A 21,896-nucleotide genomic window follows, 5' to 3' on the forward strand; every position below is an offset into this window, starting at 1 on the left:
TAAATTTACCTTTGTGAATGAACAAATCGATTTTGTGATAACCAGTCCATCTCTGTCAGTTTCACCTGAGGCTGCTCATTTGGGTGAATTGAGAAAATGGAGGGTTTAAACCAGCAATGCTGAAGACCTTAGAAATCCTGACACTGAGATGCTGCTTGCCTGAAAAGGCCCTGCTTAAAGGATCCTGCCATTATCTTTGTCCTACTTATGCATTTACTAACTAGTAAGTTAGTAAATGCATAACAAGTACTTCTTCTCTTACCCTATTTAATATTTGCCGTATTTTATCAATTGTAAGATGCCATCAAATCGGTATGCACCAGGAGACAGTCAGGATGTAGTGTTCACACATGTGAATGGTTATTTTTAGTCTAACAGTGGGACCACCACCACAACCCCTTGATATTTAAAGTAACAAGTAATTTAAGGACCATTTGAGAACAGAATATGAGCCTTGGTTCCTCCCTAAAAACCTTTCTTTCCCACTGAAGAGAAAGTGCACAATCAGAACTTGGAGAACAGGTATCAGCGTCTTGGAGGCAACCCCAGAAAGGACAATTCAGTGGAGCACCCTTGTAAGAAACGGTGCATGGCCAGCACTCAAGGCTGCACAGAGGACAGATTGTGTGGGGAAGAGCATATGGACATTGACACCCTTAGTGAAAGCATGCTTCACAGAAGTCAAACTCTGAATGTGAAGATTCTGGAAAAGCTAACCAACTTATTCTTTTATTTCCTTTTTACGTCTGCAAAAGATCTACATGTAGATAATTCTAAAAGAACTTCTCTAGTAAGTATAAAATAAAGCTTTGGGTCATGCTGACACCATTTTAAAAAATTTCTCATTGGTACTTAAAATATTGATGATGCCTTAGCTTCAGTGAAATGCAGTGTAATCTACATCCATAGCAAGCTGCAGCCAGCACCTGATTGTTCATAGGTTGTCTAAGTTCTCTCAAGTTAGCTGCACAGCTAGGATTAAAGCCTATGATTGTTCATAGGTTGTCTAAGTTCTCTCAAGTTAGCTGCACAGCTAGGATTAAAGCCTATGAGACCTTAATTCTTGCCTAGGTCACTTGAATATCCCCTAGTGCCATATTTCAGAAAGTAAACAAATGGGCTGAATGGCCAGCTAGAACGGGTCACCCTAAAATAGAGCCACCGTGTAGGCCAAATCAATGGGATTGTTCTATGGGTAGACTTCTGACAGTCCAAGGACAAGCTTTAGCTGTCAACATAGGTTTGGAAGAAAGAAGGTGCATTGTCATGTGTGTCACTGAATTTTTTTGCTAACCATCAACTATAATTTTGTGGAAATACCCATTTAGCCTACTTGTCTGCCTCCCTCTTTCTTTTCATCTTTAATTTCATTCTTACCCCCAAGGGACTATTTTTGTGTGACTTTGCACAATTAATAATCATTATAAAAAGAAACTATTAGGTTAAATCATATAAAAGTGGACAGTATTTTACCATTTCTGACCTACAGAATCAGCAAATTTATGTAGTTTAATTTAATACATGACATAGGAGACATTCACATACAGCAGTTCGCAGAGACATTTATCATTACTGAGAGCCTTCTAAGTACAATAGCTCTTCCATTTGAGCTTCTGCCAGCTCTGCGGGAGCCACTGAGCAACACTTCTTGTGTAGCTGGTCCCCTATGAACACCACTTGATCAACTATGTGTACGATATTCTGTCTTTTTATAAACTCAATAAACATTTATTGCACACTTCATGTGGGCTAGGCACCGTTTTCAGCCTTGGGTACAAAGATTAGTGCATCACAGTGTCCTCACTTTTCAGAGCATGCAGTCTAGGAAGGGAGACAGGCATGGACATAATTACAGTGCAAAATAGCAAGTAACATAATAGATATAAATAACATGCTGAAAAGGCACTTACCCTGCCTGGCAGAGCAAGAAGACCTCTGAGCAGGTGACATTTGTGCTAGTTCTTAAAGGATAAGCAAATTACTTGGCAGGAAAGACAGGGAACAATACAACATCACTAAGCAGAAATGACTTGTTCAAAGTCACAGAAGCACAACAAAGGAGGATGTGCTTGAAGAACCTTAGTTTGAATGTAGATAGGACACATGGCAAAAGTGAGAGAAGCAGCAAGAGGGCAGGCTTGGATGGAGGTAAGACTGGGTTATGAAGGGCCTTCCGTGGGGGGCTGAGGAGTTTGCAGTTTATTCTACAGGTGGAGAGGAGTCACAAGACACACACGGGTTTAAATCTCTTAGCTATAAAACTGCTTTTTCTGCTTTGAATTTGTATGTCCAGTCCAGTCATCACCTAAGTATATAGAACCATTACATTAGCGACCCACAGTATCAGCTGCTGCAGTCTGAGTTCTTTCTTACCCGCCCTGGCACACACGTGAGCCCAAGCATCCTGGATTTCCAAGGGGTTGTTTCAGCCCTGACATCTCTCTTAAACACAGTCATTGAGCTGTGGTTCCTCACTGTGGCTGGAAGCAGAGCCAAAGGCTGCATTACTGTGAGAGATTGTGGCTTTGACAATTACGTGCTGCTCCACTGCAGGGCCCTCTACTTCACATGGGTGAAGGAGGCTGCCAACACACCCTTCATGTTTTCATATTTTCCTCACTGGGTAATTGTAAAATGGGCGAATCCACCTAAATGCAGCGAGATTGATTTCATCCCGACTGCAGACTGGCTAATCAGTGGCCCAGTTTTCCAGCCGTGTGATCTGGCATCTGGCACTTACCACTCATCAAATGAAATTACACAGCACCGATAAATGACCACCTCACCCCTAGGCAGAACCTTTTTCCTTAAGCTGCCTCCTGCTTAATACTTGTCTAATGTTTAACACCATGGTTTATCCATACAGGGATGTCAGCCGGAATGTATCAAAACTTTACTACAAATGGAGATTTATATATGTGTGTGTATAAACATAGACACACATATAGGTATATGTATATGAATATGTATGAATGATTTATCCCATTTATGTGAATTTTCCAGATGACTATTACACATTTTTGTTTTATTTTACTTAAATTAAGTCTTTATGGAAACATTTCTGAAGGGGTTGGAGGGGCGAGTTCAGGAGTTCTGCTTTGTTTGAATGTTTGTTCACCTCTGAGCTTTCTGTCCTCAGGAAAGTAACAGTCTGAGTCTCAGCTTTCTCAGCTATAAAATGAGAATAATAGCAACTACCTCATAGGTTGCTGTGTGAATTAAGTGGGGTGTGCGTGTGACGCATTTGCTATGCAGTGAACATTCGAGAAATGCCAACAATTAATACTTTATGCATATTAGAGTTGATTCTGGAATATTGGGGCCTTCATCATGAGCATTAATGATTGCAGGAAGACTAATAGCTAGTACCCTTGGGGACTATTAAGAGCCAGAAAGTTATTTGCCCTCCACTAAATGACCCCAGACTGCCAGGCTTTTTCCCAGCCCTGTCTGGTTTTCGAGTGTTTCTACAGTATCCCTTGCTTTCAGACTACGAATTGTCATGTTCTAAAATCGCTAATATATAGGAGCCCAGCAGTTTCCTTTCTCCCTTAGTGTTTCACCGACAAATCAAATCATCCAACTTGTTTAAATTCCATCTAAAGCAGGAGATTAAAAAGCTCCGATTGAACACCCAAGTCTGTGCTTCAGTGTCTGTACTGTGTGCTATCTATTTTAGCCGCTCAAAGGTCTTTTCTACCCATTTCAAGGCTATCGGCTATGGAAAGACAAATAGTGCACGATCTCACTTACATGTGGAATCTAAAATAGTCAAATGCATAGAAGCGGAGAGTAGAATGGTGATCGCCAGGGACTGGTGGGAGGGGAAAATAAGGAGATGTTGGTCAAAGGGTACAAAGTTTCAGTTATATATGATGAATCAGTCCCAGCAATCTAATGTACAGCAACATGACTATAGTTAATTATACTGTACTGTACACCTGAAATTTGCTAAGAGAGCAGATCTTATCAATTACCTTGACTATGGTGATTATTTTGCGATGTATACATATAATACAACATCAAGTTTTACATCTTAAATATATACAATTTTTATTTGTCAATTATACTTCAGTAAAGCTGGGGGGGAAAGAAATTATGATTCAACATAATAAATTAAAACTATGACCTAATTTTCTTAAAAGATTATCTGCTATGTCTATGATAGATGATATTGCTATCAAGTGACCTCCAGAAAAGTGAGGGGATACTTTTAACATTTTACATTTGTATCTGATACAGGTCTTTAAAGGTCCATATCTTAAGTGATTCAAGAAGGAAATAATTGTACCACTTCTTTTTTTTAAAGCAAAATATGGCATATAAATAAAAATATCTATGCAAAGTTTTTCTGGTTTTAAAAAATTATAAAAGCGTATACTAACTCAGCCTATCAAAAACCTAAATCAGCTCCATAATCCAAATAGCATTTATACATTTCTTGATTTTTTGGTGTGATTTTTAAACAAGCAAATCCTCATGGGCCTTATTCTATTACTCTTCATGAAAACACTGTATAAGGGAGACCAGAACTGCCACGTTGTAGTCTATGTGAACGGCGCCCCCTGAAGTTGTGCGGGAAAGTAGTCCCAAGTGAGATCGCCTTTATAATAGCTTTGTGTAATTTGGTTTTTTAGGGAGTTTTTGGTGCTTCAGTAGCCAAACCACCAGTGTCCAAGATAAAAACATTCATCTCCAGCTCATTCCACTTGCTGTGAATGCTTGTTAGCAACATACATTCCAACTTAGAGAATAATTTTTCCAGGAAATAACCTCTATACCTTTTTCATCATTTCAAATATTATAAACCTGGTTCTACAAAATAAAATAAGTCCCAGACTTCAGCTGATTCTCCTACTTTTGGTGCATATATAGTAAATTCTAAATTCTTAATAGACTTTATTTATAAATTTTGTGTTTTTAAAATTTGAAACACAATATTCCTCTTATTTTGCCTCTCAGTTATGTCCCTTCCTCCTGTCAGCCCTCTCCCCCAACACACATACACACACACACACACATACACACACACACACACACACACACACACACACACACACACACACACACACACACACACACACACACACACACACACTGTGACCTGCCCCACAGATTCCTAAACAGTACCCATAGACTGTGATGTTTACACATGCTTCTCCTTCTCTTTGGAAAGCCCTATACCTGTTTCCTCCCCTGCCAAACTTTTATGTGTCCATCAGAACTCACATGAAGTGACCAGTCGTGCCCCTTTGAAGCTTTCTCTGTCCTCTGTCAGGTGTGCTGGCCTCCTCCCATGTGTTCTTATAGCACATCGCCTTTCACTCTGTCTTAGGCCTTAGACACTTACATGCCAGCAGTCATGCTGAACTGGAAACTCCTTAAGGACATGACCCTTTAAATCTCTTTTGAATCTACCTTGTCTGGCACATAGCAGGTCCTCAATAATAGGTGAATGATTTCATGAATTTTGTTCTCCCTAATGAAAAGATTAACTGTACTTTCAACTAATTTAGCAGATCATGACCTATTAATTTTGAAGTTCAATACACTTCTGGTTATCTTATCAAATAACTGAAAAAGTAAACATTTAAAAATTTCAATGTAAACACTTGGGCGAGAACCATGCAATTCTTCAGCTCTTCCAGGGAGACCAGATATGGTTACATTTGCACAGAGGAGCAATTTATGGAACTAGTTGGAAATATTCTATGTTTTCAGGCTATCTTCGTTACCAAGATTGAAAGTCAGTACCTAATTGACAATAAAAGGATATGGTGTTCTAATTAGTGGGAATAAAGGAAAAGAAGTCCTTGCCCTTGTGACTGATTGGTTTAGGAAAATGATTTCATTCATAGAGGAAGGAGGAGGTCCTCCCTTTTTTTTTCCTCCCCATGGTGAAAAATTTCAAGCTGAATGACAATTAGCACTAATCTGGAACTTTATAAATTGTGATGTAGCCTTGCTAGTCAAACTGTGAGTGTATATTGTTTGCACTTAATCCTTAACTTAGCCAAGGGGCCTTGGCTTAGTTTTCCATTGCTCGTTGGGAAACACCTTGATTTCTCCAGGTAGAGAAACGTTCCCCAGGTGGACATTGACGTGACAGCACAACAGAGCACAGAATGTCAATTTCAATTTTTTTTTTTAACATTTTCAGGTTACAAGTGCTGCTGCCAACTCTCCCGGTCAAATGACTCTTCATCTCAAACCGTTTCTTGTGTGTGGAGGGGATGGATTTACTCAGTCCAGCTTTGATGGCTGCATCACTTCTGCCTTATGTGTTCTGGAAGCTTTAAAGAATCATATTTAGTACCTGTATTCTTATTTTTTACATGTACTTTGGGGTTTTCACAATTTTCTGTCATTGATTATTTTGTTTTATATTTTGTTGAGAGAAATTACCGGAAAAGTGTTCTTTACTGATTGTTATTTTTCATATGGAGTAAAAAATCAATTTTATAATTTCAATAGTTACAAGTCATGCTAGAATGAAATTCCTTGTACTTTATACTTTTCTCCACTTTTCTGAATTGCCATGTCTACTCCTTGTTGGAGGCAAAGTAGTGCTTAAGAAAAAAAAATGACTCTCCCCCCAAATTATGTCAAATCAAAGTAACAGTTCATGTTCAGAAACCTTTATTATTCTTTTGAAAATTTCAATCCCAAGTGAAGAATAATCATTGTCAAGGCCTCATTATAAATCTTCAAGTATGTCCTTGATTCAGTATTTTTACAAATTACCAAACTACAAGATTCCTCCAAACTGTGGATAACAGAGTGTAATTTTTGTTTCTCATTTCTCTTCCAAGTTATTAAATGATCCTGAATTGTAGGTCACATATGTCATCATCTCTAAGAACGCAGTTTGGAGGGCAACTTGACTGACAAAGAAATGCCTCTTCAAATTTTCAGAAAATAACCAGATTCAACTTGACTTTCCAAGTCACACAGTACTTTTTAACCTCAGGAAAAAAAAAATCCAGTCTTAATAGGAAAGATAAAAATTAAAGAGAAACTGAGAGAAATTATATTGATCTTTACCTTCTGCTATCTCCTGTGGCTAGTGCTGTTACTTTTATGTCCTCTGCAGTATGTGCTGTGGCATTTAGACTCTGTCAAGTTTAATGAATTTAATACAAAAAAATTTACTGAACCAGAAAATAGATGCACTTAAAACAGTTCAATATTTGCCAACTTAGCGGTTCAGCATATCACCCACATGCTTCAGTGACAACCCCATGACTTGCTGGCTGGAGAGAAATTGATCCCCAGCCTTCCAAACAAGCTACCTGTTGCTAATTTGGAAAGTGAAATGCTGAGTTCCATTTCGCCATTTGGAAAGGAAAGAAATTGTTGCAGCCTCTCAAACTGAGAAAAGTTCAACCAAAGACTCCTTAGCTTGGTAGTATTTAAAATCTCACACTTACGTGCCCACTATCATACATACACACACACAGGCACAGGCAGAATTTGTTTATGTAACTACAGAGTGGGTTTTGTGATTCCATGAAATGTCATTATACATCTCCTATCAGCAATCACTTCATGGAAAACTGAAATGCCTACATGTGGTTAACATCACTTATTTTTGAAAGCATAGAAAGGAAAAGGGAAATTACTGTGATCTCTGGTATGATATGATAAAAATATTGAGATTTCTTTCATCATTTTGGCCTATATTTGATTAACATTTGTCTTTATTCTGGTTATACCCTTAAAATGTGGTAAAATAGTACATTCAAATACATTAAGTAACTATTCTGTTTTTAACTAATATAATTCTGGAGCCATTTGAGTGAAAGCATACTGAAGATTTAAAAGCAATGTTATATTCATCTGATGAGTGTATATACTCCCAAGAAGAGAGAGAAAATGATTTATAAACGTGGAGTGGGTTACATACAGAAATTATTCTAAGCCATTACTGACGAGTTTTAATATCTATTCATTCGAAGTGTGTTTCCCTAATAATTGTGCATCTGCTTAAAGAAGACTATGGCAATACGAGAATGCACTCAACCCTGCTTAGTATGTAGATCCTTGTTACTTTGCTAATTTAATCATTTTGAAAATTCATTTTACATTTAGATCCATCTCTGATAGAAACAGACCAATTCCCTGATGCTCAAATAAGGAAAGAAAATGTTTCAAAAGTTTGTTTCTCTATTTTCATTTACCTCTTCCTCTTTAGAAATTGAAATGGATATGGGAATATCTTGTGCTAGAAGCCATCAAGCCTCAGATGGCCAGGATGCCCTAAATGACCCAGGGCAAAGGCAGCTAAGTCCCCTGAGAAATAGGGGTCAGCACCTTTTGGCAGAGTTACCAAGGTGTATGTATGTCAGCTCCACAGGACCACACAGCACCACAGTACTGCCAAACAAGAACTTTTATTAAACCAGCCAAGGAAATCTGCTCTGTTTTGAAAGGAGCATATTCAAGTGAGAAACGGCTTGAGCAGTGGGATGATTTAATACTTGTTAGCTGATAAATATAGACTTTGCTGGAATAAAACTTTATGATGCAGGGTTGAAAAGCTTAACTACTAAACTGTCTATACACATCTTGCTCAGGCAGCGAGGGTGACAAATTATAGCAGTCAAATAGTATTTTTCACCTCTGGCATTTCTGAAGGGGAAAAGTATGCCTAAAAACATCGAGAAAGCAGTAATAATCCCAGACCAGATATTACTGAGGGAAACGAAGACACGTCATTGAGTCACCAAGTCTTCTGTGCAAAATGCCACCATCACCACCCCTCCGCCTACTTACTGCCTTGTTAAGTAAAAAGAACAAGGTCAATTTTACATTTATCTGGCATTTTATACACATATATATATATATATATATATATATATGTATTTCCATCCTCCTAACATCTTGTGAAATAAACAGAGCAGAGAATTCTTATTCACATTTGACAAATGAGGAAACTGAGGCACAGAGATTGGCCAGCCAAGGTCACATCATCAAATGCAGGACAAGAACCCAGGCCTCCCATGACCCATTTCTATTTACATGGCACCGTGCCGGTGCCAGATGAACATGATAATTAAAGCTGAACTGAAATATTAGTTGGAGGTGCAGTCAGCACCATGTGGTCCTCTTACTGATGTTCATTTCAGAGAGCTAACACTAATCCTGATGTGATGTACACAGGAATCTAATATAGAATAAAGTCTCCGTAAGTACTAGCTAAGTGAGTTACATTCCTGTCATTTTCATTTGCTGGTTTATTTCCTTCTCTGGGGGGCACTTGCTGTGAAAAATGGCTGTATCCTAATGACACTGAATTTCAACCCAGCAGTAGTTGGTTAACAAACAGGCTTCCTCTGCATTCAGCGTTTCCTTCTGTATTCCTCTTTGTCTCTCTATTCCCTTTGTTTCATTCTCTCCTCTAGTAGTTTCTACCATTTCTTTCTCCCCTCTTATTTTTCCCTCCCACTTCTTACCCTGTGTCCCTTCTCAGAAATCTGGAATATAAATGCGATCACATTATGACTCATAGCATTTGTAATTTTTTGCTTTAATATAATCTCTTTTCTCTAAAATTTAAAGCAGCCAATGCTGCATTTTATTCAAGTTGATAGGATAATCATTATTTTGATTTTTCAAAAGTAATGCAAGAATTCAAAACTATCTGTAGCTTTCAGGGATCTCAGTGCTAATAACCTAAAATATATATGCAAATCATGGTATCAGGCTCTGTGGTGGACACAATGGAATATAATTAGCCATCTCCACCTAAAGATGCTAGTAAGGGGAAGACAAGTCCCATAGAGTGGGAGGCATGGTAAAGGTACATGTTGGTGGAATCGCAGATAGTAAATAAGATGCTGTATCTCATGAAACTGGGAATCCTAAGAGAAAGAACCATGTTTCCTTGGAAAAGAGAGGGTCTCCAGACAGAAGCAGAGATCCCTCAAGAAAACACTTTCGACAGCATCCCTCCCCTCCACACCATAGCTGGGCAAACCTGGCTGACTCTAGGAATCCAAACTGGGTATCAGAGTGGTCAGGATAAGTGAGTACTTTCTGTGGAGAAGGCTCAGTGAAACACAGAATGTAGTCTCTGGGAAAAGGAAAAAGCCTTGGCAAACCTCAGACTAGCTAGTTCAGGACTGAGCTGCTAGAATCCAGTCTGGAATGTCCTTGTGTTTCAGCCAGGTAAGCCAGGGAGGGTTGAAATGGTACTGTGTCCTGTGTTTCCTTCTCAACAGACAGTAATTATAGTCCACTTAAGAGTTCACAGCAGAATCCGTCAAATGAACCTGCTAAGGAAAAAGAATTTCTAAAGAGTGTGTTAATTGAAAAGGCACGCAGAATCATAGAATCCTGGAATGTCTAAATTTAGAGCAACTTGGAGACCATTTAGACCAGTTCTTAGCCATTTTGGATTTTGAACCTACTAGAGAAGCTATGGAAAGCTATAAGATTTTCTCCTAACAACAGCAACAAAAATAACGATGCACATAGAGCCTGCTGGCTAGCTGCCTGTTTTTGTAAATAAAGTTTTATTGGAACGTAGCCTTGCCCACTTGTTTGTGTATCATCTGTGGCTGTTTTTGCACTACAACAGTAGCGAGGGGTGTTTGCAACAGAGACTGTATAGCCTACAAAGCCTAAAATAGTTCCTATCTCGTCTTTTAAGAAAAAATTTGCTGACTCCTGTTTTAGGGGGTTACAAACCCTCCAAAATCTATTTTTAAACACCCGGAGGTCTATGGACCTCAGATTAATAACATCTAAATCTCCATCCTATTGCTTTATGTAAATATAGGCATAACTTAGATCCACACATCCGGTCCATTTTTCCGTGATCCTCTGCCCTATTGTAAATCCTTTAAGAGGAGCAGTACCGCTTGGCACTTAAAAACACATCCCCTGGAGTTAAATAGGTCTGTGTTTTAATCCAGACTTTTGCTCCTCATTGTGTGACCTTGCAGTTAAATAGCCTCACAGCCTCCTTCATCACTGAAAAATGAGTTAGTGGTAGCTGCCTCATAAGATTGTTCTGAGGCTTAAATATATATAAAACCTTAAGAGAGTACTGGACACATAGTAAGTGCTTAATAAATGATAGCAATGATGGTAGTGATGATGAAGGGGAAGAAGAAAAGGGAGGAAGAAAGTATAAGCAGATCCTCCTGGTGCCTCTGAGGCCCCTGCGAAGGCCAGTTTCCTCTGCATTTGCGTAGGACAAGTAGGAGAGTTGATGGTAAGGAGAGTTTGTCCATTGACTAAATGATGGTGAAACTCGGTAACAGCTCTAGGTTTCTTCAAAACCTTCATGAAACAGAACAGCAGGGGCTACCTGAACCCAGCTGTGGGCCACTTTCTTTTTTCCTTTTTTGGTAAGTAGACGCTTGGGGAAAAGGTGGTTTGCTCTAAAGTGGTCCTTGAAAAGAAACCAGGGCTAGGTCATTACCAGGAGTAGGGATGAAGTAATTAGAAGCATTCTCTGCAATGAACGGTGTCTTCTCCTCGGCAAGTGTGTGTGCTGAATGCAAAGAATTGCACGCTTGGATTGGATTCTGCTGAAGATTATTTACTTAAATCTCTGAAACGCTGTGAAAACTGGGAGTGAGTTAGTTCACATTCTTGACATGTTTGGCTAAGTATGCAGATTCATTTCCCGTCCCTGGCCTTCATTTTAAAAAGCCCAACTCCTGGTAAGTTCTATGACATCCCGAACCTACCACTTTCTAGCTGTGTCATCTTGGACCAGTTTCTTATGTCTCTGAGCCTCAGGAGCTTCATCTATAAAATGGGGATACTAATTTTACCTGCCCTGGGGTTATCCTGAGTGTTATGGAATATACTACGTAAAGTGCTTAGCACTGTGCTCTGCACATAGAAAATAACAAATGTGAGCTGTTATTATTACTATTATTGTTAGAGAAAGATGACTGAGGAAAATCATTCCCTCTCATAACCATCACTGCACCTCTAGGTAGCTTTAAATCTCGCTAGGAAGCCAGTTCATTATAAACTCAGTGGGGACTGTAAGTTTGGCCTTAGTTAGAGTCATTTTTCCTCAGAAATTCTTACTGACCCTTGAGTGAATGAATGAATAAATGCTTTATGGTTTATTGTAATGCTCCTTAACATACCCTGCACAGGATCCTGGTTTTCCTCCGCCAGTCTAGTCTCCCCACTCTTGTGATACCAATCACACGTGTATTGTACTAACTGGTTCAATATCTACTTGCCATCCACAGAAGCAGGGGGCCGGGCACATAGGAGGTACTCAGGAAACATCTGTTGACCCAATGAATGAATGCATTCAACTAATGAACATTTCTTATTTTAATTGCATCAAGTACCAAAGTAAAACATTGCTGATACAGAATTATCCCATAGAAGAAAAATGTACCAACCTTATCCTCAGTAGAGGAGATAATTACAACAGTACCTACATTCTCCCTGTTTGGTCTCTATTCAGTCAATAGGTGATCTCAGAAAGTCCCTACTTTATGCTGCCTCCCACTATTTGGGAAGTCCTTTCTGGAGGCAAGGAGAATATGGGAGAGCTGCTCTACCATTTGAAACTGCCTAATAAACACCTGTACTTCACTTATCATTTTGCCTCTTGTTTAAAGATTTCTGCCTATGAAGCCAAAAATTTGAGCAAAGAAATGCACCAGACTAAAGAAGCCTGATGAGTCTTTTGTGTTTTTTATGAAAAGCTGGAGTCATATATATTGAAATTTGTTAAAAACTAGACAATTGAATTACCTGGAGAGGGAGGTTAACTGAATTTCAATTTAAATCATTATTAACTAGAAATCCTTTCTTGCATCAACTTCTGCATTTCTGTCTTTCCTGAATGCTTGGTTCACTTCTTTTTTCTTTTTTTTTAAGTGCCTCTGGTATACATGGCATATTAAAGTTGAATGAATCTTGCAAAGCCTTGGAATCAGGATTTCTTTAGAATGTAGTAAGCTCTATGGGGACAGAGTTTTTTGTCTTTTTTCCTTCACTTTGGAATCCTCAGTACCCAGAACAGTGCCTGTCACATATTGAATGAATAATCCAAGAACATTCAGACCATCAGCAATTAGGAAGCTGTGTTATATAATTAAAAGATGTAGCAAAAGAAATGAAAAACTAACAGCTTATGAAGTCTGACAAGAGACAAAAAAATGAAAATGAAAAAGCTTTCAAGTCTTACTTATTAATATGTAAGTTCCATAAAGACAAGAATCATGTCTAACTTGTCTAAAATATATCCCCAAAACCTAGCACAGAGTAGGTCACATAGTAGACACTGAATAAATTTTTGTTGAATGGTTAAATGATGTAAAAAAGGAAAGCTTAAGTGAAAATGAGCACTACATTCTAAAAAATCCAAGAGAAAGAATCCTAGAAATATAATACTTAAGTGGGCTCTCTCTGTAGTTGGTGTGTTTGTGATGCACACATGTGCCAGAGTGGGGAGGGGAGGACATTGATGCTTTTCCCTGTGTAAACAGTCAGCATAGCTCCTGTGGCAGTATGTTCTGCATTCTGGTTTATCACCTCCCAACAACATGTTTTCAGGGTTTCTTGGCTCACATTTTTATTTTCTTGGTATTCTTTTTATTAGAATTGATTTAAAGGTGACAAGAGTTAGATCTAGCATAGGACCCACTTCTACAAGACAAGTCACCAACTTCCAACTCACACAGTATATTTTAACCATTCAAATAAACCATGTTTATTTACCCTTTGGAAAACAGTTAAACTATTTACTGCAAACCAAAAGATTGTCAAAAAATAAAGTGTCAATGATACAGAGGCCATTGTGGAGAAAACAAAAACTGGCATGTGTCACTTCATTGAGAAGAGTTTATTATCTGGGGTGAACAGCACTCTGACAAATTAGCTCTATATTAGAGGAAAGAGCTAAAAGAATGTGCCTATAACCAGGATATCTGTTCATGTAATAAACTATATTGATAGTAGCAATAATGAAAACCTTATAATTATTTCAACAGATGCTAAAAATTGTCATAAAATTAACATATATTACTGATAAAACCTATGGTAAACTCATAAAAGGAGGATGCTATCTTAGAGGGATAAAAACTATTTTAGGGCTTCCCTGGTGGCGCAGAGGTTGAGAGTCCGCCTGCTGATGCAGGGGACGTGGGTTTGTGACCCGGTCCGGGAAGATCCCACATGCCGCGGAGCGGCTGGGCCCGTGAGCCATGGCCGCTGAGCCTGCGCTCCGCAACGGGAGAGGCCACAGCAGTGAGAGGCCCGGGTACCGCAAAAAAAAAAAAAAAAAAAAAAACTATTTTAAAACTATAACAAACATCACAATTAAGAACAAATTACTAGAATCATCTACATTAAATTGGGAAGACATCAAAGATCCTTGCATCGATGTTTTTGAAATTCCTAGGGAATGCATTAAGGCATGGAACATATTTAAGAGATGTGAACATTGGAAAAGAAAGGCAAAATGGTTACTAATTGTTGCCAATATGATTATACTCCTAGAAAACTCAGGTGAACTAACTTTTAGAATTAATAAGACACTTCTAGTCACTACTAGAGAGGCTGAATTATAAATACTCAAAGCTCAATAATTTTTCTGTATGCCATAATAATCGATGCAAATATATCTCTGTATATTTTTATTAACAAACAACATAGAATACAAAGGAATATCTCCAGGAAGATATATACAGAATTTATACAAGCAAACATTTAAAAATTTTTAATGATATTTTTAAAAATTTGAATAGATTTGGTAGAAATATATACCATGTCCCTGAAGGGGAATACTGAATATTATGAATTTTTCCATTTTCCTCTAATTAATCTATAGATTAAACATAATCACAATGGGATTTTGTTAATATGAAAAAATAATTCTAAAGTTCGTCTGGAAAAAACTGACAGGTGAATGTAACTGATAAGTTTATCAGCAAGCAGGTCATAAGCATTGAACTTAGCTATTAAGACATATTGTAAAATTAGATAAATAAAACAATTCACTATTGATTCTAGAATTGACACAAATCAATGGAAATAATGGCTATAAAAGCACTTAGTGTGATAAAGAAAGCATTACAAAACTAATGAGAAAGGAAGAATTATTTAACAAATGATTTAAGGAAAATTGACTATTTGGTTAAAAAAGAAGAAAGAAAGAAAGAAAAAAGAAATCAAATGTGATACTATTCTTATACCATATATTACAATAATTTCTAGATGGATTAAAGAGGCAAATATAAACAAATATACATTTTCTCTTTAAAAAAGAAAGGAAAATTTAGGTAAATATTCAAAACCCCCAGAAAACAAAACTAAAAGTTTACAGACCAATTATAAAAAAACACTTGTAAATGGCTCACAGTAAAAGTATTAATATCCCTAATATAGAGAAAACTTACTAACAAATGTTAAAACTTTGGCTCAAATTTTTTAAGAATTAAAAAAATTTAAAATAGCTTTTAAAGTATTAAAAGCACTAAACTGAAAAGATATATGCAGCCCCATGTTCATTGCAGCATTATTTACAATCCAAGATATGGAAACAATCTAAGTGTCCATCAGTGAATGAATGGATAAAGAAATTGTTATATATATATATATATATATATATATATATATATATATATATATTTGTCCATCTCCTATTGATGGACATTAAGTTGCTTTAATTTTTTACTCTTGCAAACATTGTTATAATAAATGTCCTGCGCATGTCTCTTTGTACACTTGTGCAAGAGTTTTTATAAGGCATAATGTTAAAATGTATTAAAATTGTGAGTTCAAGGGAATCCGTTATATATTTTTTCTACTCTGTATGTTTTCAATAATTTGAAAATTAATAAAAAAGTAATATTGTGAAGAATACCTTAAAGCCAACTGATGAAATTTTCCCATAATTAAAATGGGTACATCCAGGTTGGGATGCGGTAAGAGACTGGGGAGCCTGCTTGGTAGCAGGTCCCCAAGGAGGTAGCAAGACCACTATAGCACCAGAACTCAACGCATTTCAAGTCTACACATGTTCCCTGGAAGCAAAGAGCCATGAAGGGTGTAGACAAGGAGCTATCACAGGCAATTCTGGTGACCTTGATATTACTTGACTGTCCTCTAATTTCCTGGCACCAAGCACTGGTATGATTCTAGGAAGTAGGGAGACTCCCCCTCCAAATGACTGAGATTGAATTTCCCATCTAGCTGCTGGAAATCAGGGCAGGCTGTCATATTTTATTTGATTAAAGAGAAAAGAACTACAATGAGACACCACTTCCAAGCCATTAGATGGCTATTATCAAACAACAAACAAACTAAACTAAAAAAAACAGAAACAAACAAAAAAAACTCCAGAAAATAACAAGTGTTGGTGAGGATGTGGAGAAATTGAAACCTTTGTGTATTACTGGTGGGAATATAAAATGGTACAGCCACTGTGGGAAATGGCATGATGGCTCCCAAAACATTTAAAGAGAATTACCGTATGATCCAGCAGTCTTACTTCTGGGTATATACCCAAAAGAAGTGAAAGCGGGGACTTGAATAGATATTTGTACACCCATATTCATAGCAGCATTACTCACAATTGCCAGAAGGTGGAAGCAACCCAAGTTGCTTCCATCAACAGATGAACGCATCAACAAAATGTAGTATATACACACAATGGAATATTACGTATCCTTAAAAAAGGAAGGAAATTCTGACACATGCTACAACATGGATGAACCTTGAAGACATCATGCTAACTGAAATAAGCCAGTCACAGAAGGATAAATGCACAATTCCACTTATGTAGGTTTCCTAGAGTCAAATTCATAGAGACAGAAAGTAGTATGGTAGTTGTCAGGGGCTGGGGAGTTAGTGTCTAATAGGTACAGAGTATCGGTTAGGGAGGATGGGAAAATTATGGAGATGGACGCTGATGATGCTTGAAGAATAACGTGAACTTACTTAATGCCACCGAACTGTACACTTTAAAATGGTAAATTTTACGTTGTGTATATTTTACCACAGTTTTAAAAAAGAGAAGAATAAATTGATATTTATTACATGTAAAAAAGAGGGTAGGAGGGTATTTACAAACCTACAAGAGAAGCATGAGGCCCCCTTTCTCCAGCAGAAAAATAGATTCAGTCTATTTCTTTACCCCTTAACATCCTATTTAACAGAAATGGCCAAAAAAAATGGGAAAAATACACACACACACACACACACACACACACGAATATGCTCTGCCTGGTAAGTAATCAATATATATATATGTGTATATATGTATGTGTTTATATATATATATATAAAAATAGATAAAAATCATGTTCAGCCTCATGAGTAAACAAAGGAATGTAGGTTAGAAACCACAGCAAAATCCAAGTTTTAACCTATCAAATTGACATCTTTAAAAAATTACTAACTTCTAAAAAGAGATCAAAACTGTTCGAAGTTAAAATTTTCACAACCTCTGCATAGTGAGTTGGCAATATATGTCACATTTTTTAAGTATGTTTTTTGACTCAATATTTATACTTTAGGAATCTAGCTTAAAGAAATAATCAAGGATGCAGACAATAATTTGTAATATGTTTATTTAAGCATTAGTTAGGATAGTGAAAAACTGGAAACAACCTACATAAATATTAATAGGAAATGGTTGAATAAATTCCAATAGATCAAAACAGTGGAATTTAATGCAGTCATTTGAAAATGTGCTCTCAAAGCATACTTTCCTGTCTGGAATAGTTCTATGATATAATGTTAAGAGAGAAAACCCAAAATATGTAACAGTAGAACCACAATGTATTATGATCTTCATTCTATTAAAACATAAGGTGTGTGTAATGTGCGTTTATATATATACACACATGAAGGCTATAGGAAAATATAAAAATCTTAACAAAGTTCTCAAGGTGGTGAGATTTTGAGTGACTTTTATACTTTTTCTGTATTTTTACAAGGAGCGGACAGGCTGCCTACTGACCTTGTTTTAAGGTACTTCAGAGGGCAGAACCAAGACCAGTAGCATTAGAAAAGCAACTGAAGCTGAGATGAGAAAGAAATTTCTAAGAAGCAGAACTTTCCCACGTGCAGCAGACCTCTGGGGGCTTCTCTCTGCCATCCTGAGCAATGTGATCACTAAGTAGAGTATTCTACCGTGGGGAGAAGTCACAGGAGCTGTGCTTCTCAGCTCTGGCTGAGCCATCACCAGCTGGGGGAAGGCAAGGGAGACGGGGCTTGAGGAGGTAGAATGCAGATTTCTGGGCCACACAACCCCCCACCTATCTGAATTGAAGCTCCAAGGCTGAGCTTTGGAAATGTGCATTTTCTTTAAATTTCTCCAGTGGTTTCAGAGGCGGCTAGATAATTTCTGCACTGGAGAATCCGCAGATTAGAAGATTTAAGGTTGCTTCCAGTGTGGGAACTCAAAGCAAGTCTGAGACTCAAAAGTCTGGAGATTGTCTGATTATTTACATTATAAAACCAAGGAGAGTAGTACAGATAAAAAGGGAAGTATGCTGGATGGGGCTGGGATGGAGAACGGAGTCACGTGAAGATCACCACTGCCCAGTGTTTAATAATTTCAGCACTTAACCTCCAGTCTAGGGGCCCCTCACGTTGTAACCCGAGTAAGAGAATGTTCTTCTTCTTAGAAAAATACATGCTGAAGTATTTAGTAGTAAAGGGGAATTTTTTGTCTACAACTAACTCTCACATGGTTCAGAAGAAAAAAAAAATTAGATAAGGTGATGAGAAAATGCAGATGTAGCTAAACTAGAAATTTAAGTAAAAGATAAATGGACATCTCTGTCCTATTTTTGAATCTTTTCAGTAAGCTTGAAATTTTATTAAAATAAACTGTTAACCCCCTGCCCCCCCCAAAAAAGATAATTAAAAGACAAAGCAAACACAATGGTAATCCCTAGGCCACTTCAATCTAAATCACCAGGCATGCTTTTGCATTCATTTGTTTATTCAACCAACATGGATCAAGGGTCTGATCTGTACTAGGCTCTGTATTCAAAGCACGGGATATATACCAGAGATCCAAACACTTTCCTGCCCTCACGCTGGTCACGTTAGAGTTGGGTTAACATAAAATGCAGATTTGGAGGACCCCAGACTGAGTGCATTACCATCTCTGGAGAAGGGCCCAGGGATCCATATTATATAAAATCTCCTGAGATGTTGCTTATATACACTAATGCAGTGCTGCCTTCCAAAATATGGGCTTTGACCCATAGTGGTTTATAATAGCAATTCAGTGAGCCAAGATGTTTTTAAATTAAAAGAACAGAAAAAAGAAAAAGAGAAAACAACAGAAAGAGAAAGTAAGAAGGCTGACACACAGTAAGAGGCACTATTATTTCATAAAACTTTTGCTTGCATGCCCTGGGTCACTAAGTAAACTGGGTTTCATGTAGAAGACCGCTGCCGGAAAATGATTTACAAAATATATCACTTCTCTTTTCCTCTCTAGCCCCTGAACCCAACAGTTCTCCCTTAATCCAAACCTGGGTGTGCTGAGATGCTGGGGCACATCCACTGCCTTGAGAAGCATCAGGCTGCTCTGGGCATTTGACTCACTGGCCACATTCCTGACGTAATGGCGCTTCCTTTTCCTTCTGCATAGAGCCCAGAGCCGCACTCTCCCACAGACGGCAATGTCTCCAGCATGTCACATCGCTTTCTTTGAAGGACCCAGCATAGCACAGCACACTGTCTGTCCTGGCACTCTGTGGCAGAGGTAGAGCCACTGCAAGAAAGGAACTTCTGAGACCAAATGCTGCCACTTGCTGAGATGCTTTTTGGGGGAACGAGAACACAGGGCATAACACAACCAATTTTCCAGGCCAAAGTGCTGGGTATTCAATTCAGGCCCCTTGTGTCTGGTTGAAATCCTATGCAGCCCATACTTTCTGACCCAGATGAGAGAGAACGGTTGTCTTAAATCAAAATGAAATAGGATGGGGTTAGCAAACCCATATGAAATGCGCTGAGGAGTCCTCTCAGGGACCTGAGAGCCTGCTGAACTGACCAGACCAGGGATGCTCCTGCGGTTGACTTGTGAGCTGGCCACGCAAGTTTTGGTTGTCACTAAGAAGAGAAATCCAAAGGCTAGTTCAGCATAAATGGTCCCCTGGCTGCACTGAGGGCAGTCACAGGTGAGTCATCAGCAGTGCGGAGGCCTGAGAGATGCTGTTTTCATCTCCGTCTCATGGCGAGAGGAGTATCTCTTAAGGAACTGAAAAATGGAATTACTCAAACTAAAAACTGCTGACCTCACCAGGGCGATTCCTTTCCTGACCCGAGTCTGGGAATTGCTGTTGGTAAACCCCCCAAAATGAATTTGCTCATCAGAAAAGGGCAGAATGAGATACTCTCAGATACACTTGGTGACATGTTCACAGCCTTAGAAGCCAACCCTTCCCCACCTCAACCAAAGCACTGAAATGCTTGATTCTGTGCAGTTGCGGTAGAAATGCCCTCTATCAAAAGCAGCCTCCAGTACCACAAGCCAAAGATAAATAACAGAGGAAATCATGGAGACCATGACCTCTTGGTGACCCCTTGGAGCTAAATCTCCGCTAGACCTCAGAATATCAAAAAGGCCACCAGCCTGCCAGCCACAGTTTATGTGTGAGCAGCCTGGAAGCCATCTCCGCCTGCAGAAGACCGGCTCTCTAGAAGCGTGAGAAGAGAAATCTCAAAGGAATTTCTTGTTCTATTCCCCAAAGCAAGGGTCTGTTGTTTAGGTGAAGAGCCCCCTTCTGAGAAATGAGCTCATTCCTGGGGCTCTGCAAGGGTCACCCTGAAAAGGTATTTGCCTGGGAGTTGGGACGGTGTCTATCTCCCATCCAGTGTGAGATATTAGTGTTTGAAAAATGTGTTCTCTCACTAACTAGCCAAAAAGTGAACCTCAGGATCTCACAGGGGCCTTCTTCCCTGGTAGATTTCACTTATGGATGCAAATCAGCAAACATTACAGAGTGTTTGCTAGCTGCCAAGGATTGTGCAACCTTCTCCGAGGATGCTGAGAAGAATCGGACTCGAGTTGCTCTTGGAGGGAAGCACTGAGCGGACGGAAGCATGGGGTCCCCTCTCGAGACAGTGTCACAGGGTCCCCTCTCGAGACAGTGTCACAGCAAAGACTCTCCTGGCTACCACTTTTGGTTTAGAAACCTCGGAGGCACAAGACAGCAACGGAGGCTAAAGGAAGCCAGTATCTAACAGCCAGGGAGTGGCCCCGAATTGCTCTTGGAGTGTCTGGCCTGAAGACTCAGCTAAATCTTCAGAATAAAAGGTGTGGAGAGAAGCTGCAAGACAAACCTGACCCTGAGTCTAGTAGGAAGGAGACCTTGACCACAGGAGGGATTCAAACAGATGGAATTTGCATCTCTTGGTTTTTAGAATCACCAGGCAGTACAAAGGTCAATTAATTGATAGAGATTATATACGTAGACATAGATGTCATTGGGTTTTTTGTTTTTTACACCTCTCTCCTCTTGTCAAAGAGGTCATCTCTCTCCCATAACCTAAAATGGCCTCAAAGTTTAGAAGGCTTCTGGGTCCTCTTCTCAGAATATAAAGGATTTGGGTGAAATAAGTGGATTTCCAAGTATGCTTTAGTCATGGAAGTTGTTATTCAGACAAAATCTTCTATTGTCTTGTAAATAAATGAATCGCATACGGGAAGAGCAGCCTTCAGGTGGAAACAGGACTCCCCCTGGGTTCCTCTGAGAGTTCCTCAAAGTACAGTTTAAACCATGACTAAGGACTTCTCAGATCCTTGCTCGCTGATTCTGGAACTTTGTGACCCTGTGGCAGATGCCCCTCAGAATTTGTGACTTCTGTCCTTGACCCACCATGGGGCCGTCGTCCAAATGGCTTATCTAAACCTTGTGAACCCCAAGTGTCCTATT

General features: G+C 38.7%; 1 protein-coding gene and 1 long non-coding RNA gene across 2 annotated transcripts in view; one reads left to right on the forward strand and one right to left on the reverse strand.

Annotated features, from left to right (window-relative positions):
* RNLS (renalase, FAD dependent amine oxidase) overlaps positions 1-10,766 on the forward strand; it is a 273,745-nt gene extending 262,979 nt beyond the window's left edge. The window contains exon 7 of the mRNA XM_079900368.1: positions 6,161-10,766. Within this exon, the coding sequence (XP_079756494.1) occupies positions 6,161-6,313 (153 nt within the window). The 3' untranslated portion in view covers positions 6,314-10,766. The remainder of the gene's footprint in view (positions 1-6,160) is intronic.
* The window catches only part of LOC307175348, a 286,151-nt gene that overhangs the window by 147,739 nt on the left and 116,516 nt on the right, over positions 1-21,896 (reverse strand). The gene's annotated exons all lie outside the window — the stretch shown is intronic.

This window comes from Stenella coeruleoalba, assembly GCF_951394435.1.
Source record: "Stenella coeruleoalba genome assembly, chromosome: 16".
In the NCBI taxonomy this organism is placed as follows: domain Eukaryota; kingdom Metazoa; phylum Chordata; class Mammalia; order Artiodactyla; family Delphinidae; genus Stenella; species Stenella coeruleoalba.